A 17527-nucleotide genomic window follows, 5' to 3' on the forward strand; every position below is an offset into this window, starting at 1 on the left:
CATTAGGCTGGGACCTCAGGAGAAGGCTCAGGTAATTTCTCTGCCTTTATTCAGCATTTACCAAACAGCTTTCACTGTATTCTTGTTATCACTATTCTCTTTATATGAAATCTCAAGCAGGCAAATAGCACTTGTGTTAACCAATGGTTTATCCAGTAAGCATTCCAAATGGTAATTAACAAAACAAAACAAAATAGGCAGTGTATGTACGTGTGTATTTTTTTTACCATGCTATATGTTGCCTGTAAATCCACAATATTTTCATTTAGAATTACAAATTTGCGAAATCTTATGTGCAACTAATATATGTAGCACACTTTGCTAGTTATTATTATGCTATTCTTGAGGATAAATACCTAGCAATTCAGGATTTTTTTGAAGAACCATTTCTAACACCTTAGATTACTAGTGAATCTGTACATAAATTATAAAGTGCCCTACATCAACAATAGCAAAGCTTTTGTACATGACAGATTTAGAGTATATTATTAACAGCATCACTAACACAATTGAATCTCAGGGACAAATTTAAAGGAGAAAAGATATTTTAGACTCTTTTTAATAACAAGCATATTGGGGAAACACGCTTCTTAAGTGTTTCACGTCTTAAGTGTTGGCAATGTGCTAGACACTACCCTCACTCTGGAATTACCCACATTCTCTTGCTGATGTCTTTAAAATCTAAGTTGCATTTGCGGAAAGCTTCTTCTAAAATAGACATTACCATCAAGTCTGTAGATTTAATAGAGTAGTTGGTAGCCTCGGCCCCCTTAGCTCCCTTCTAGGACTTTTCTACTTCAGCAGGACATACAGAGTATCCTAGAGGCATATGGGGGAAGCTACATTTTTTTATCTTCATCTTTACATGGAATAAATTATATGCTATTGAGAAAACTCCAAGACTGTTATAATTCTGAACATCAATGTTTAACTGTGACATGGAGTAAAGTATGAAGCAATAACAATGAGAACTTTAAAATCATGTTTGTTTTGCCACATTATTTGAGAGTATCAAATAAACTTGCACAAATAAAGCTCATGGCATAGCATCTGGCACATAGCAGGTGCTCATTTGTTCTTCCTTAATATCCTCATCTCCACTGTGCTATTGCCTTTTTTCTTCTCTTCTTTCTCCCTTTTTTTTCATTCTTCCTTCCATATGCTCGGCCTTATTCTAGACACTACAGATTCACACATGATGACCCAAATCTCAGATAAGAGAAATGGTTCTCCATTTGGCCCACATTACCCCAGGACCAAGTAACAAATATATTCAACTATAGATTCCCCAAAATATTGGAGAATGAACCAAGTGAGGAGTCTCTATGTGTTGTGCCATGCTATGCTAGCTGTTATAAGATCTTCCTTAAACATAGACCAACATTTAAAATTCAGCAGTAAAAATTTGGCCCTGGAACACACTTGAGAGAAACTGATTTTTATATTTTCTACACCTCCAAGCTTACCTTTGCATCAGCTGTCCCTGAGTATGTTTTGAAAGAGTGAGTCCACAGCTAGAAAATGATGTAGGTACTTGTGTTCATGGATCCAAAGGGAATATAAGTTTCTTCCAAAAAAAATTGTCCTTGAAGGGAAGTTCTCTGGTTCTAATCTCTATTTTTTCAGAAATGATAAGGACCCATTAATATCCTTTCAAATTCTGTGGTGACATTACCAAGTCTGACTTTTCCGTGCACAGCATTAACTAGCAGTTGGTAATGATTCTTGACAGGGTCTACATGGCAATCTATTACAAGATAGAAGATAAGACACTGCAGGAAAGTTAAGTGCCCAACTTGTTCTGTTCTGAACTGAGGGCTTTCCACTGTCCAAAAAGAGAATTTTCACTGTAGTTTCAGACATTTTTGTGACTGGAGTTTTCCATTTTTATTTAATGGCTCAATTATCTTATATAACTTTGTCAGTGTGGTCTTGCATTCTACATTGTTTGGAAATTTGATTCAGAAAAGTAAAAAAACACATGTATAAAGAATCTAGTCTGAAATTTGTATTTGGTATGCTGTTAGTAAACTGTTCACATTGCCTAAACTCAAAATGCAACTTCCCACTTTCTGATATACCGACTCATCTGCCAGCAGTGTTCCTATTTCCTCCTTTTCTTGTTTTGCGACTGTACCTGTGATCTAGTTAATGATACACTTCTCCATTTGAAAAATACTAAAGCTTTGTTAGTGTTAATGGCACAGGAAGATTTTAGACTTTGCATTTCACTTTATGATTTCCTGAACAACCCCAAGCAGAACCTGTTTCCTGTTTTCATAGCACTTTGGAAAAGATAGATGAATAGAGATTCATTTAAATAGATAGATAGATGATGATCTACCATTAGAGATTATAACCTTAAGTTTTTTTTTTTTGACAAGCATCTTAAAGTCAAGACCTTTGTCTTATTAATGTGTGTATGCTCAGCACCTAATGCAGTGTTTGATACAAAAAGGACACTTAGTAAGTGGTTTTTGAATAAATAATGAACACAGAATGCATAAAATGATGCTAAGATAAATGTTGTGTATTGCTCAGTCCTTGTATTAGTCCATTCTCACGCTGCTATAAGGACAGGCCCAAGACTGGATAATTTATAAGGAAAGAGGTTTAATTGGCTCACAGTTCTGCAGGGCTGGGGAGGCCTCAGGAAACTTACAATCATGGCGGAAGAGGAAGCAAACACATGCTTCTTCACATGGTGGCAGAAAGGAGAATAATGAGAGAAGGGGGAAGCCCCTTATCTCATGAGAACTTACCATCATGAGAATAGCATGGGGGAAACCACCCCCCTGATTCAGTTACCTCCCACTGGGTCCCTCCCATGGCACATGGGGATTATGGGAACTACAATTCAAGATGAGATTTGGGTGGGGACACAGCCAAACCGTATCAGTCCTGAATTTTCCTAGATTAATCAATATTTGCAGAGAATAAAGATGGTATATATAACAAGATGTTAAAAGAATTAACTTCCTTTTTATGCAGTATAAAGACATTTTGAAATTACAGTTGTTTGGTTTTTTAAAAAGCATGTGCATATTTAAGAAAAAGGGGTGGATGCGATATGCAGGAAGCAAAATTCCCATTTCAATTTATGCTACTGACATTCTTCTCATAAGACTAGGAAGGAGGCACCAGTAGTTGTCCCTAAAAGGAAAAGAGATGGGCCCAAAGTGGCATAATTTTGCCTACCAGGTTACAGATTAACATGTGTAAAACCCTGTTCCAGAGGTTTACTAGAGTCTCATCATTTTGGGTTATAGTGCCGTACCAAGGTGGAGGAGGGGCATTGTTAATGGTCCCCTCTCAAGAGGAATATTTTATCACTGACATTGTTTAGACTTGTTGACACACTCTAATAATAAAAAGCAGTCTGACTTTCAGTCACCTTTATTATTGTTTTTAAATTCTCTACAGGAAATCATCTCTTATTGTCTTCATAGGAGTTGACCTTTTCCTTGCTGTCTGTGGTGAGCCACAGACAAATTGCTAAAACTTACTTCACAATTTTGCAAGTAGCTTGCCCATTTCGAAGAGTCGGGAATTCACATTTTCAGTTTGTCTGATTTTTTGATGTCTTCAGCCAGTTAGGGGGAGTGGAAGAAACAGGCGAAAATCTCTAGAAAGCCTAATGATTACAGAACCAGTTTGCACCAGTGACTCTTGACAGGGCTACAAGACAAGCTGTGCATAAGGTTGATATTTAGACATCTAGAAAACCAGATCGAAATAGGGAAAATGTATAACATTTTTAAAAGACACTCATTGCAGAGTTTAAGCATGTAAAAACTATGATTTTTTTATAGGCAAATAAAAATGGGAATGAAGTACAAAGAACTAGAGAAGCAAAAGAAGAGATTAGAGGGACATGTTGGGATAACACTAATTGGATGCAAAGACTTAAATGAAGTTTGGGTAGTGGAATGAATTCCTCACAACAGACAAATCTTGATAAAGCCTAGGAAATGTCAAAGGAATTTATTCTTGCTATGTGGCTTATTTGAAAATACAATATATTAATATTGGCTGTGGGTTTGTCATAGATAGCTCTTATTATTTTGAGATACGTCCTATCAATACAGAAGGGAGGAGGGATAGCATTAGGAAATATACCTAATGTAAATGACGAGTTAATGGGTGCAGCACACCAACATGGCACATGTTTACATATGTAACAAACCTGCACGTTGTGCACATGTACCCTAAAACTTAAAGTGTAATTTAAAAAAAGCAAAAGGAAATAGAAAAAAAAAGAAAATACAATACATTTAAATGGATGGTAACTCAAATTGCAAATATCAGTTATACCTTCCTTTTTAAAACTATTCCTGAAACTAGTAACAGATTACTCCCAGAGTTCACTTTTTTGCTTTGTTGTACACATGTAAGTGAGAATAATTGTTACATTGTTTTCATTAATATAACGCAAGCACATAAAAACAAATCAATATAGTTTAGAAGATGGTATATAAAAAAGCAACGATACCACATTTATCCCCTCGTCACTCCCAGTCTTATTCCCCAGAGTAAATGTCTTTTAATAATTCTTTTTGGTAATTAGCTCCATATCTCCAAATAATATGCTTATGTTCCATTTGTTTATTTATTCCTTTTATACAATACTTATACAATCCTGGATATGAAAATTGAGGATTAGCTCAGGCTTTAATCCTTTCCTTTGCTTTTTTCTCTCCTGTGAAATATGTGTGTATGTTTATAAAATATTATATATATAATACTTGATATATATTAGATAAAACTATATATAAATTATATATAAATTTTGTTGCTTTAAGTAATATAGTTGCATCTAATTTCTTGTTCCATTAATTTATAAGAATATCTCTTATCTCTTAAGTATCCACATTAGTAAGCTAAAGATATTTTTTATGCTCCTCCCCATTCCTCTAGCTTCCCTCTTCTTTTCCTCATCTCACGATCTCATTATATTTCCAGGGATGTTAACTTTAACATTCTGTCTGACAACCAAGCACAACTAAATCTCCCATATTTTATTTGGATTATGAGGATTCTAAAGTGGAAAACAATGAAGACCATTTAGATTACCATTACTGTGTAAATATTATCCAATACTAATCTCAGTTATATGTTAAGATTACCTTTCTTTTTTTATGAGTTAAATATCATGTTACCTGGACTACTCAAAGGAGAATTTTTCCACCTCTAGGATCAAGGTCAAGTGGATTCCCTTGCACTTATCAGTTGCTCAGAAATCAGGACATTTTATTTTGCGTTATATTTGAATCATATTTGTTTTCTATAGTTTTGTTTTTCCATGAGCTACTCAACATACTTATTTTTTCTTGTATTGAATCTCTTGCCTTTATTATATCATCATTTTAAATTCCCAGTCACATTTCTAATTCTATCAAACCTTATCTCTTTCCCTCAACAGCCTACCTCCAAAGGGATCTTGATGTGTATCTTCTGTTCTTTAGCACCAGTCTGGACTGCTTGTCAGGTTGAGAATAAACAGAGTATGGAGAGCTACAGGCTTTTCTTTGGAAGTAGCAGGCATATAGCAGACAAACTAATGCCCAAATAGAGAACATCCACAGAAAGAGCCTTACCTCTCCTTGCACAGTTTCTTTGCTTATTTATTTAGTTACTTATGAGACCAAGTCTCACTCTGTCGTCCAAGCTGCAGTGCAGTGGCATGATCCCGGCTCACTGCAACCTCTGCCTCCCAGGTTCAAGCGATTATCCTGCTTCAGCCTCCTGAGTAGCTGGGACCACAGGCGTGCACCAGCATGCCCCGCTGATTTTTGTATTTTTAGTAGAGACAGGATTTCACCATGTTGACCAGGCTGGTCTTGAACTGCTGACCTCAGGTGATCTACCCACCTCAGCCTCCCAAAGTGCTGGGAAGTTTCTTTGTTTTTGTTTGTCTGTTTGTTTGTTTGAGATGGAGTCTTGCTTTGTTGCTTAGGCTGGAGTACAGTGGGGCAATCTCAGCTCACCACCACCTCTGCCTCCCGGGTTCAAGCAATTCTCCTGCCTCAGGCTCCTGAGTGGCTGGGACTACAGGCACCCGCCACCACACTGGCTAATTTTTGTATTTTTAGTAGAGACGAGGTTTCACCACACTGGCCATGCTGGTCTCCAACTCCTGACCTTGTGATTCACCCACCTCTGCCTCCAAAAGTGCCGGGATTACAGGCATGATCCACCGCTCCCGGCCTTTCTTTGCTTTTAAAAGAAAGACTGTCTAGATTTTAGTTTGTTTGTTGGTTTTGCTTTTTTGGCAAAAAGAAAGAAAGGGAGGAGGGAGGGAGGGAGGGAGGAAGAGAGGGAGGGAGGGACGGAGAAAGCTATTCTTTTCTATATTTTAGGTGGTTATTTAGCTATCTGTTCCTGTATAACAAATTATCCCCAAATTAGGCAGCTGTGAATAAGAAACATGTTACTTCAGTTTTTATGGGTCAAGAATCCCAGAAAAACTTAGCTGGGTGCCTGTGGCTCAGTATCTCTTGTGAGGCTGGAGTTAAGCTGGTGATCAGTCCTGCAGTCTCACTGGAAGGTTCAGCTGTGTGTGTAGGATGCCATTCACTTTCAAGCTCACTTACATGGTTGTTAGCATGCCTTATTATCTTACATGTGGGTGCAGGGATTCCTCACAACAGCTGGCAATTTACTTTTCTTCCAGGACAGATGAGAGAGAGAGAGAGAGAAAGCCCAGGATAGGAGCCACAGGCTTTTTATAACCTAATCTTGGAAGTGACACTTCCTCCTGGCTGCTGTAAGTCTAGCCCACATGCAAACGAAGGACATTACTTAGGGGCAGGAATGCCAGGTACTGAGAAACACTGATGACCTTCTTAGACGCCACCACAATGTCACAGAGTAGAGGGATGTCAACTGATGTGATTTTTTATGTATATTTTCTGCTAATCTCCTTCCAGACTATCTACAGATTCGCTCTCACTGTTTCTTTATCCTCAGGTATCTCTACACATCATATTCTAAGCTGTTCCTTTTTCTGCTTATTTCATTCATCGACCCTCTTTCTTTCTTGAAATGTAGAATGCCCACTACATTTCAAGTAATTTCTTTTCACATTCAAATGACAGATGAGAAGGCTTTTCTATGGCCGCAATTAATCTGGTTTTCAACTTTTAGCAGATTCTGAAATATGAAAAAAAAATGCATTGGTGTCACTGTTTCTGAATTCTGATATTTCTAGTGTCTTCCCCACATTAGTTTAACCTGCTGAAGCAGTTTCTACTTGGTTGAGTATTTATGGTATTGCACTTACACAACCCTGAAAAATCTTTTAATCTTCCCAGTTTGACAAAGTTTAGTAATAATCTTTTGTACTCAAAGAGCAGTCGCAGAAATTCTAAATGCTTCTGTGGTTGATAAGAGCTGAGTTCTTTTGCATTATTGCATTGTCATTCACTTCTGATGGTTGGAAGTATATGATGTGGTAAGCCAGCACAATAGCCTTCAATCTCCCTAATATCTTATCTTTAATGAAATCTCAGGAGAAAATAGTCTTATATTTCTGACTTCATAACCCTCTATTTATCAATGAAGAAAACCCAGAATGAAAAACCAGGTATAATTTTATCTTGTTATCCTATTTCAATTTATTCCAGGGAGTAAGGAATAGAAATATTAGTGAGATATTAAAGTAGTGTTAGAAGGAGAGGAAGATTTTGGTTATTAGCCATATTCCAATATTCTGGACTTTTTACTTTGACTTCAAAAATATTTTTTTATAAATTTTGATTGTAATTAGAGCCAAATAACTGTTTGCTTTGCTAAAAAGAAGCCCAGAAACTGACTTAAAAAAAAGAACAAAGGAGATAAAAATTTTACACTCAAACCTAACCATATATAAAATGTTTTAGCCCTGTATAGTTATCATTACCTATTTCATCTATTAATTTAAAGTTAACCAAAATAAAGATATTCTGTTTAAGCTGGATTAAAATACATTTTGTCTTTAAAAAATGTTCCTCAGCTAACCTTTTGTGTCATTTAGTTTTTGATGTGTTCCAAGCTCCTCTAAAACTTAGTTGCTTAAAATGGCAGCCTTTTATTTAGCTCATAATTCTGTGGTTCTGCCATTTGGACTGGGCTTCAGTAGGTGGTTTTTCTGATCTGGGCTAGGTTTAGCTGATCTCAACTGGACTAGTTCATCTGTTGGTGATCAGCTTGCCATGCTAGCTAGAGACTGGCTATCTAAGATGAATTAGTTAGAACAGCTTATGCCCCATCCTCCAAAAGGCCAGTTTAATCACAGAATCCCATGAGTGAAAATGGAATTTTGCAAAGCCTCTTGAGGCTCAGGTACAGAACTCACGTTACATTGCTTTTGCCACACTGATTAAGCAAGTCACATGGTCAGCCCAAATTCAAGGAGAGGAATTGCAAGAATTTTGGCCATGTTCGTAATTAATCACACCTTAAGAAATGAGGAAAAACCTGTATTATCATTTCTGCTCTAGCCTAGTAAATGATAAAATTTAATAGCTAAAAAGTTAAAAAGTCAAACAAACAGCTAAAAATCAAAGACAAATGTGTACACAGATTTGTCAAAAGCTGAACAAATTTGGGATAACAACTAGAAGCCTTGTAGTAGTCCGTTTTCATAGTGCTATAAAGCACTGCTTGAGACAGGGTAATTTATAAAGGAAATAGGTTTAATTGACCCACAACTCAACATAGCTGGAGAGGCCTCAGGAAACTTACAATCATGGTGAAAGGCAAAGGGGAAGCAAGGCACCTTCTTCACAAGGCAGCAGGAAGGAGAATGAATGCAGGAGAAACTACCACACACGTAAAACCATCATATCTTGTGAGAACTCACGCAATATCATGAGAACAAGATGGGAGAGAACTCCCCCATGATTCAGTTACCTCCACCTGGTCTCTTCCTTGACACATGGGGATTATGAGGATTACCGGGATTATAATTTAAGATGAGATTTTGGGTAGGGACACAACCAAGCCATATCATACTGGCTATTTCTATTCTGCCCATTTTCCTCCGAAGGCAGTCTCCTAGGTAAAGGTTGTGCTATTCATTCCTTGTGGGTACATGTGACTTCAGGGCAGCTAATTTGTTTAGCTGACAGCAGGTGCTGTTTAAGTCTCATAGTTAGCTTTCTCTCCTTTCCTCCTTAGAAGTATTCATCAGTGAACTGTAATGGTCAGTGATCCCATTATTCAAAGATCACTTTACCATAAGGTACATAAATGTATTTTGAGACAGCACATAATTTGGAACCATGGAGGAGTTCCACAATTTCATTAATGTTCATGATATATGTGTGCATATTTCTGTCTTGATTAAAAGGGCTTGTGATACCCACTGTGTCTGTGGGTCTGTTATGCATTAACACACATGCTCCTACATTGTCCTTAGTTTTATATTTTAGGCTATTTTTCTCCAAGTATATGTTTTGCAGTTGTCATACTAAGCTTTCTTATTCAAATCATAGCCAATAATATAGCAGAACTTAAGTGAAGGTCATTGTTTTTTCCTCTGAGGATAAGAATATTATCTGGATTGCAATATAGCTCCAGAATTTTGCTTTTTATTGTTCACATTCCTATAAAATCTGCTTAAACAGCTGGCAGAAGTTAACAGCATGTTTTTGAGAGTTTTTTGTTTGTTTTGCAATCTAAAAACATTTTAAGACACACACAGAAAATACTACCTTTTCAGTAAGTGGGTAGAGAAATGAGACTCTGTAAGGGAAGGAAAAATCTAGCTTGTAAGAATTAGAAAACATGATAGTTTAATTCAAGTAATAGGAACTCCTAGATCATGAGAAATGCTGATACGAAAATGTAAATACCAGAGAAAATCTCACAAAGATAAAAAGATATGTTTTGAAATTATTCAAACTTTTTATTAGATGTCCCCATATCTAGCCTCTGTAACTTCAAATAATCAGGTTATATTCTTTTATTTCTTCCTGAGATGTACAATCAATGAATGTGCTCATTTTAGCATTATGTACCCTTCATTGTTGTGTGATGACACGGAAGAATGAAATATAAGAAAGGTATATGACTTTAACTCTACTTATGACACATAGAACCAAGCTGTTATATTCAATTTAAAATAATAAATTCAGGTTTTGAATTACATTCTAACACGGGCCAATCACCTCTGCTAAAATCTACTCATTTATGAAACTATATATAAATTATCCAAGTGGACCTTAGAATAACAGTATTCAGGTAAGTCAACATAGAAAATACATTTTTAGAAAGGAATGGAAATATGATAGAAATAGGGTACAGATCTATATGGGTTTGAGTCATATACAAAGCCACATTCAAATATTGGCATTATTTCATTCCTTTACTAAGTATATATTTGTAAAACACCTACTATGAAAAAGGCACTATTCTTTCCCTTAACTTTTATTTTAAGTTCAGGGGTACATGTGCAGGTTTGTTATATAGGTAAACTTGTGTCATGGGGGTTGGTTATACAGACTATTTTGTCACCCAGGTATTAAGCCTAATACCCATTAGTTATTTTTCCTGATACTCTACCTCTTCCCAACCTCCACCCTCCACTAGGTCCCGGTGTCAGCTGTTTCCCTCTATGTGTCCATTTGTTCTCATTATTTAGCTCCCACTTATAAGTGAGAACATGTGATATTTGTTTTTCTGTTCCTTTGTTGGTTTGCTAAGGATAATGGCCTCCAGCTCCATCCATGTTCCTGCAGAGGACATGATCTCATTCTTTTGTATGGCTGCATAGTATTCCATGGTTTACATATACCACAATTTCTTTATCCAGTCTACCAATAATGGGCACTTAGGTTGATTCCATGTCTTTTCTATTGAGGATAGTGCTGCAATGAACATATGTGTGCATGTGTCTTTGTAACAGAATGATTTATATTCCTTTGGGTATATACTCAGTAATGGGATTGCTGGGTAAAATCGTAGTTATGTTTTTAGGTCTTTGAGGAATTGCCACACTTTTTTCCACAATGGTTGAACTAATTTACACTCCCCCCAACAGTGTATAAGCATTCTCTTCTGTTTGCAACCTCACCAGCACCTGCTGTTTGTTTTTTTTTTCTTTTTCCACTTTTTAATAATAGCCATTCTGGCTGGTGTGAGATGGTATCTCATTGTGGTTTTGATTTACATTTCTTTAACGATCAATGATGTTGAGCTTTTTAAAATATGCTTGTTGGCTGCATGTATGTCTGCTTTTGAAAATTGTCTGTTCATGTCCTTTTGTGCACTTTTTAATTGGGTTTGTGTGTGTGTGTGTGTAAATGTGTTTAAATTCCTTATAGATGGTGGACATTAGACCTTTGTCAGCTGCATAGTTTGCAAAAATTTTCTCCCATTCTGTAGGTTGTCTGTATACTCTGTTGATAATTTCTTTTGCTGTGCAGAAGCTCTTTGGTTTAACTAGATCCTGTTTGTCAAATTTGGCATTTGTTGCAATTGCTTTTGGTGTCTTTGTCATGAAATCTTTGCCTGTTCCTATGTCGAGAATGGTATTGCATAGGTTGTCTTCCAGGGTTTTTGTAGTTTGGGGTTTTACATTTAAGTTGTTAGTCCGTCCTGAGTTAATTTTTGTATATGGTGTGAGGAAGGGGTCCAGTTTCAATCTTCTTCATATGGCTAGTCAGTTATCTCAGCACCATTTATTGAATAGGGAGTCCTTTCCTCTTTGCTTATTTTTGTTAGCTTTGTTAAAGATCTGATGGTTGTAGGTGTGCAGCCTTATTTCTGGGCTCTCTGTTCTGTTCTATTGGTCCATGTGTCTGTTTTTGTACCAGTACCATGGTGCTTTGGTTATTGTAGCCCTGTAGTATTCTTTGAAATCAGGTAGCATGATGCCTCCAGCTTTGTTCTTTTTGCTTAGGACTGGGAAAGGCACTGTTTTAGACAGTGTAGAAACAGTGGTGAACACAATAGATTAAAATTCCTGCCCTCATGGTACTTAAATTTTAGTTAATAGAGACAAATATAACATATATAAGATTTTAATAAGATTATATATATGTGTGTGTACATACATGTATATATAACAAAATATATATATAATGTGTATACACAGTATATAAATATGGGGGCGTGTGTGTGTGTGTGTATGTGTGTATTATGTGTGTGTATAAAAGAAAATACTGCAGACTGAGTAGCTTAAACAACAGAAATTTATTATGCTACAGTATGGGAGCCTGGAAAGTACAAGATAAAAGTGTCCATCCATTCAATTTTGGATGACAGCTCTCTTACCGGCTTGCAGACAGCCGCCCTCTCTCAGTGGCCTTTCTTCTGTGTACAGGGAAAAAGAGCTCTGGTGTCTCTTTTTATTCTCATAAGGACACCAATGTTATTGGATTAGGGCCCCACCTTTATGATTCCATTGAACTTTACCTCCTAAAGTTCCTCTCTTCAAGTAAGTCACATTGGGGTTTAGGGTTTCAACCTATGAATTTTCTGGGAACACAGTTTAGCCCATAGAACACTGAACTTGAAACAGCTTTTAGCTCTCAAATTGCAATCTTGGTGTATATTACTAAATTCTGCAAATTCAACCTCAATGATCTAACCATATTTCCTTTGTGAAATTTCTGAAATTGAATTTCCTTTCCATTCCTTCCATCATGGCACTATTTTCTACTTTATGACAAAACAATTTCCCAACTAGTCTTCTTGTCTCCAATTAATCTTGAATACTGCCACTTAATTAATGCTAGCAGTATCACAATAGAGAAAGTTTCAGGTCAAATATCTCATTCTCCAGGAAAGCTGAGGAAAATATTAATTGTTCTAGTTTATGTAGGGAATGAACAGGAAAATATTTATTACAAGTGAATAAAGATGCTTTTCCTGTCTTGTACATGTCACCAGACTTTCAGTATATTTAGAATCATATTCTTTCTAACAATAATGGCTGGCTAGTAACAGTGAAATAGCATATCTGTCATTTTTATTATTCTCCAAAATACTTTTCTAATTGAATGGTAGATATTTTCTTTTTTGAAAAAACACATATTGATATATTTTTAATACATTCCATCTGTTACAAAGAATGATATATTCACTCTTTTCAGAATTGGGTAGGGAGCAATCATGTCTTCCAGTTTCTCAGAATTTATATATTGCTAGGAAAGGCCAGATACATTCATTAAGAACTAGTGAGACCAGGAGACATGCTCTCTAATAAGAACGCCTCACCAGTGAATGGTGAATTAAGGGCTGAGAACTAGATTTATCTTCCAATACTTCTTACTAAAAGGGTTTAACTTCCAAACAACCCCAAAATGATACAGACATTGAGAGTCTTTTGAGACACATTTCTAGTACTTAACAGCACTTGGTCATTTTATATGATGCATTTGGATGAGACAAATTGCATTTCTCTTCCTTGAGCATTGATATTTTCTAAATACACAGTTAGTATATAGACAAGCTTCTGACTGGTGGAGAATTGGCAAAGTAATATTTGTTTACTTTTTTCAACTTCATCATGTTAAAAGATTTCTAAATTCCATATTTTTTGAATGCCTAAATGACTGTACTTTACACTGGAAAAAGTAACTCATTGGCTAAGAGAATTGAATTTTATTCATTTGTACAGATAATTTCTGAAATTGTAATTAACCTGGATATGGATAAGAAAAATATCCCATAAGTAATAAGCAAGGTAATTTAGATATATAGTCATTTGAGATATTTCTTTGGATTCTATTTGTAACTAATCATGCTTGATTAGAAGGATGTTACATTTTTAAAAAAACACACCAAGATTAGTAGTGTAATAACATAATCTGAGTTTGAGCAAAAGATTCCTTCCAAGCATGCTGGCTTCTTTACATTGATTCATAAAATTTTATACTTTACTCATAAAGATGAGTGTTGGCATCCCACTTTCTTAAGTCATTGGATATTAAATTTATATAACTTCGCATTTGATTAGTGCAAAAGGTGTGCTTTACATGTTAGTATATATGCTGCATACTAAAGAGTTCTTTAGAAAACAGTCCCACTGTGGGTAGTGCTTTAAAATTATGAGCCAGGAACCCTTTTTTGTCCCCCTCTCTCCCCATTTGCAAAGATTTACCTATGTCTTCAGCTGCCTGAAAGTATATATACAAACTCTAGTGCCATAGGGAGCTTACAATGTTAGTGCAGGATTTTGAGCCTGAAAAAATACTTACTTTGTGCTAAGTAACTGTTGAAATAATATATATTAAAAAGATCTCAAGAAAACTCTTGAGTAAAGCATTGAGACATGCCATAACTAGTTACTGCTAACATGAAAATGCATGCAGCTTTTCATTTTAAGTTATACATTGCCAAACCAATATCTAAGCCATACTTTACAACATATTTCAAGTTGTTTATTCTCTATGAATGTTTCCTGTCAAAGTAAAGAAAAATGTGCTACACAAAGTTTCACAGGCAAGGAAGACTTTAATCAAGGCTATTGCAATAGGGGAGAGAAACTGAACTCAACTCTGAAGAAACAAAGTGTTGGACAGTTTTTAAGAGCAGATGTAGGAGAATCATAGGCCACCTGTGTTTGCCTGTTGTCCTTACAGGAGGAGAAAGTAAACTTTCTCACATATGCATGACATAAAGTGTTTTATAGTTTCTAATTGTTCACTTATGATAGACTCCTATGTGTCCACAGAGACTGGGAGACGGGGGCACTATCTTTCTTGATAATTAGATCTGAAAAGTATGGCATGCAGGTCCTTGAGAGAGATACTCCCTAGATCATAGAACTGGCCAGAGGCTTTTAAGGAGGTTTAGATACATTTCAAAAGGGGCAGAGAAAGAATTTATAATTGCAAGTTTTCTAAAGTAAAGGCTCTAAGGAAAAGAAGGTCATGGGCCTATAGTCAGGAAGCAACCTGTCTAACCTTTAGTCAAGCTGAGATAAATATTAAGTCTATCTTGAATGTTCTTTGATTCTTCCAACCAAAGAGACCCTCTTTCTCCTCCAAAATTCTACAGTCCTTTTGTCTCTGCTACCCACTTGACACATAGTTACCCAGACATTTTAAATGCCTGCTTGCATTTGCATCTTTGAGCATTTTTGGCATGGAGCTGGGTATTTTATTTTATTTTATTTTATTTTATATTTTGGCATGGAGCTGGCATTTTATATTTTATTTTTCTCCTTCAAATGTCACAATAATATTTTGAGGTAGATAGATATTCTTATAAGGTTCATTCAAAAGACCTTTTGGCTTATTAAGGATAAGGCTAAGAAAGTCCCTCTAGTCAAATAGTTAACAACTGGTGAAACCTATGCATATTAAATTCAGAGCCCAGTGTGCCCTACTGCTGACTTAGTCTGCTTGGGCCACCACAGACTGGGCATTTAAAGAACAGAAATTTATTCTTACAGTTCCAGAGGCTAAGAAGTCCAAGATCAAGATGCCAGTAAAGTAGGTTTCATTCCGAGACCTCTTTGCTTGACTTGCAGGAAACCACTATCTTGCTGTGTGTCCACATGGCCTTTCCTTAGTTCCTGCATGTAGGATGGAGAGCATGTGTGTGTGCATCCTCTTCCTCTTCTTATAAGGCCACCAGTCCTGTTGGATTAGGATCCCATGCTTAAGACCTCATCTAATCTTAATTACCTCCTAAAGATGCTATCTTCAAATACAAACTCACTGGGAGTTAGGGCTTTGATATATATGGATTTGGGCAGGGACATAATTCAGTCCGTAGTGACTGCTTCACTGTGTTAGTCCAATAGGGCTGCTATAACAAAATGGTATAAACTGGGTGACTTCTAAACAACATACATTTATTTCTCACAATGCTGGAGGCTAGAAGTCCATGATCAAGGTGGCAGCTGATTCGGTATCTGGTGAGGGCCTGCTTCCTGCTTCACAGATAGCTGTCTTTTAGCTGTGTTGTCTCTCACATGGTGAAAAGGAAGAACTCTGGCTTGTTCAGCCTCTTATAAAGGCACTAATTCCATTCATGAAGCCTCCATCCTCAACACCTAATCACTGCTCAAAGACTTCACCTCCTAATAACATCAGATTGAGGATTAGGTTTCAACATATGAATTTGAGGAAAACACAAACATTCAGACCATCAAACTCACTAACAGCATTGCAAGCTCCATGAAGACAAATTTTGTATCTTGATTATGCTTGAACCCAGCACATTTCCTTGGTTATATAGTTTTATTGTTCACCTAATTACATGTTAAGATTCCAAGATTATTTTATCAATCCCATCTTACCTAATACAACCACTGTCAGAAAAGAAGCAACTAGGTTTCTGGGATAAACTAGCAATGTTTAGACGTACAGTGAGAAAAAACAAATGTAAGATTAAGGACAGATATTTCTAGAGACTACCTAATGGCCTTTCATTATATTGTTATATTTGATGGCTCATTTGTTGCATACTGACTACCTGCCAGGCACGGCCTTAGCCTGAGCAATGTGCAGAAGATAAGGCCTAGGTGGTGTGCTGAGAGATTGCCTATCCAGATGATGTGTAGCAGCACCTAAGGAGTAAGACTCCCTTGTTTTAATGCTGATACTAACAACTTATATAATATTCAGTAGGACACACTATGCTGTTGATTTTCTCTCTATAGGGAGTGAGACTAGATATGTCTATTTACAAGACTGTTGAAGGTCAGTCAAATTGTGTTTGGAATCTTGAGTATAAAAAAAGACATTATTTTAGAATCTAGGTCTTTTGTTTTAAAATGCCTTGATGTCTCCTTGTTAGATACCTAGGAAGAGTGGGTAAAAACCTGTCTTTAAAGAAGAAATGTGCACCCAATTCTGTATATTTATAGGATTATAAAAGCTCCCTCAGTATATCCACAAAAAGAATTTTAAAGAGCAACATTTTAATGTTTTACTTTGAACAACCTATCTTTGAACAACTGGCAAGTATTTTCTTACAGTTATGGCTAGGGCAGAAATAAGAGCATTGACAGTAAGAGAAGCAAAGTGACTTCTAAATATGCCAAAAGTTTTTTTTTTTTTAATTTTTTCTCCACAGCCTCTCTCACCTTTGCATTTAACCTGTGCTCTCAGTACTTATGCCCAAGACACATTGAAACATACAAAGGATCTAAACACAAAGATCTTGAAGACAGAATGTTAGCCCAGAGAAAACTAACACAACATAATAGGAATGGGGGCTTATTTACAACTGGAGCAAGGCCCTTAAGGTATAAGGAGGCTTCACATAACTGTGCATGTGGGAAGATATTCTAGGTGGCAAGCACAGTTTGAGCAAAGGTGTTAGGATAGAAGTTTCCCCTGTTTAGGAGACAGAGACTACAATATGCAGGGCCCTGCAAAAACAGGGTAGGGCTCAGGCAGTTGCCATGGCTCCCATCTATATTCCCACTCTTTGGGAGGCCATGGCGGGAGGATAACTTGAGCCCAGGAGTTCAAGGCCAAGCTGGGAAACCCTGTCTCTACAAAAAATATAAAAATTAGGAGGACATGGTGGCATGCACCTGTAGTCCCAGCTACTCAGGAGCTGAGTTGGGAGGATTGCTTGA

The 17527-nt window shown here is 36.5% G+C and overlaps 1 protein-coding gene across 23 annotated transcripts in view; it reads left to right on the top strand.

Moving 5' to 3' along the window:
- The window catches only part of NRXN1 (neurexin 1), a 1113820-nt gene that overhangs the window by 987629 nt on the left and 108664 nt on the right, over positions 1 to 17527 (top strand). The window contains exon 1 of one of the 23 annotated variants that reach the window (XM_019021166.4): positions 7387 to 7585. The exons of the other annotated variants lie outside the window; for them this stretch is intronic. Coding sequence (XP_018876711.1) covers positions 7574 to 7585 — 12 coding nt within the window. The 5' untranslated portion in view covers positions 7387 to 7573. Of the gene's footprint in view, positions 1 to 7386; positions 7586 to 17527 lie in introns of those variants that run through there. 23 annotated transcript variants of the gene reach the window in all.

This window comes from Gorilla gorilla, chromosome 12 (genome assembly GCF_029281585.2).
Source record: "Gorilla gorilla gorilla isolate KB3781 chromosome 12, NHGRI_mGorGor1-v2.1_pri, whole genome shotgun sequence".
NCBI lineage: Eukaryota > Metazoa > Chordata > Mammalia > Primates > Hominidae > Gorilla > Gorilla gorilla.